General features: G+C 38.1%; 1 protein-coding gene and 1 long non-coding RNA gene across 2 annotated transcripts in view; both read left to right on the top strand.

Annotated features, from left to right (window-relative positions):
• Positions 1-1,753, top strand: part of LOC107725012 (cAMP-specific 3',5'-cyclic phosphodiesterase 4A-like) — a 63,239-nt gene that overhangs the window by 49,719 nt on the left and 11,767 nt on the right. The window contains exons 5-8 of the mRNA XM_016534127.1: positions 273-322; positions 413-462; positions 572-642; positions 1,043-1,092. Of these exons, the coding sequence (XP_016389613.1) occupies positions 273-322; positions 413-462; positions 572-642; positions 1,043-1,092 (221 nt within the window). The remainder of the gene's footprint in view (positions 1-272; positions 323-412; positions 463-571; positions 643-1,042; positions 1,093-1,753) is intronic.
• LOC107725020 (uncharacterized) overlaps positions 576-1,753 on the top strand; it is a 4,192-nt gene continuing 3,014 nt past the window's right edge. Inside the window, exons 1-2 of the long non-coding RNA XR_001638073.1 lie at positions 576-642; positions 1,043-1,092. This is a non-coding gene — a long non-coding RNA (uncharacterized LOC107725020). The remainder of the gene's footprint in view (positions 643-1,042; positions 1,093-1,753) is intronic.

Genomic DNA, 1,753 nt, shown 5'->3' with positions numbered 1-1,753 from the left:
ATATATATATGTCTATACATATATATATATATATATATATATGTATATATATATTTATATATGTCAATATACATGCATATATATATATATATATATAAATGTGTATTTTTTTTTAAATAAATAATATTTTCAGCAGTATTTTTATATTCACATTGTTCAGTCAGTTCTTATCCAGTGCAGGCCTCCTCCCAGTTAGCAGTGTTAACTGGATTTATGCCAGTAGAGGGCAACCTCCACCACTATCACCAATGTAATTATCTTTTTGTCCACAGGAGGTCACCAGTGACCAGCCAACCCACGGTTCCCCCAGCAACGCTCTCAGGTATGTTTACTGTACTGTAACTTAGTCACTGGTGAGCTTTCTATCTCCCACACAGTGTCTCTCACATTACGCATACACTTCCTCTTGTAGGCACTGTTGCCAGTAAAATGCATTACAGCATCAGAAATAGTGGAGCCACAGTATATAATGAGTGCTAATTGCTTGTCATGACTTGCTGAGGTGGCGTTGAGTGATATTCTGCTGTTCACCTGCTCTTTCTCTCTCTTTTCCTTCTCCTTTTCTACACAGGTGTTGGCTAGTCTACGAACTGTCAGAAGCAACTTCACAATTCTCGCCAATGTCACGACTCCCACCAACAAGTCAGTTCAGCTCTTCCAGCTTTGATGCAACAGTTTCTTTATTTCTGCTCTGCCCCCTTATGGCCATCAGTGTATCCTCTCCAATAAAGCATTTTTATATTTTATTCATGATGAATAATGAAGAAAATAAAGCATATTCAAACAGCCAAACTCTTAATTCTACCATAAAAATAAGATTTTATGCTAGGGACTTTATTTTATGTGAAAATATTTTTTTATATAGAATTTAATGATATATATATATATATATATATATATATATATTATTTTTATATTCACATTGTTCAGTCAGTTCTTATCCAGTGCAGGCCTCCTCCCAGTTAGCAGTGTTAACTGGATTTATGCCAGTAGAGGGCAACCTCCACCACTATCACCAATGTAATTATCTTTTTGTCCACAGGAGGTCACCAGTGACCAGCCAACCCACGGTTCCCCCAGCAACGCTCTCAGGTATGTTTACTGTACTGTAACTTAGTCACTGGTAAGCTTTCTATCTCCCACACTTGCACTCTCCCACACAGTGTCTCTCACATTACGCATACACTTCCTCTTGTAGGCACTGTTGCCAGTTAAATGGATTACAGCATCAGAAATAGTGGAGCCATATGGGAAACAGGTCTGGAACCTAACCAGATGCTTTAACTAGCCAAATAACAGCCCTGAGCCGCTAGTTTATATCAGGAACTCTGAAGCGTATCAGCAGTGAAGGCGCTCCACATGTTGAACTTCTAAAATAAATGAGCTATGATAAAAAGCAGTTATATAATTATATATAAATATTTTTCTTATTTAAAGGGGTCATATGATGCGATTTCAAGTTTTCCTTTCTCTTTGGAGTGTTACAAGCTGATTGTGCATAGATAAGATCCCTGAAGTTGCAAAGACTAAAGTCTCAAAACCAAAGAGATATTCTTTATCAAAGTTAAGACTCTGCCACGCCCCCCTAAAACGGCTCATTCTAACACGCCCCCACATATCTACCACACTATATGGAAATATTTGCATAATGCCGCCCAAATGAGCACGCAAAGAAAGAAGGCGTGGTTTCAGTAACCGCAGTTAATTGTTGAAGCAACATGTCAGGGAGACGCTGTGTTTCTAGGCAAAAGCA

This window comes from Sinocyclocheilus rhinocerous, unplaced genomic scaffold (assembly GCF_001515625.1).
Source record: "Sinocyclocheilus rhinocerous isolate Xijiao unplaced genomic scaffold, SAMN03320098_v1.1 scaffold1027, whole genome shotgun sequence".
NCBI classification, from domain to species: Eukaryota; Metazoa; Chordata; class Actinopteri; order Cypriniformes; family Cyprinidae; genus Sinocyclocheilus; species Sinocyclocheilus rhinocerous.
This window is presented reverse-complemented; position numbering and strand designations above follow the sequence as displayed.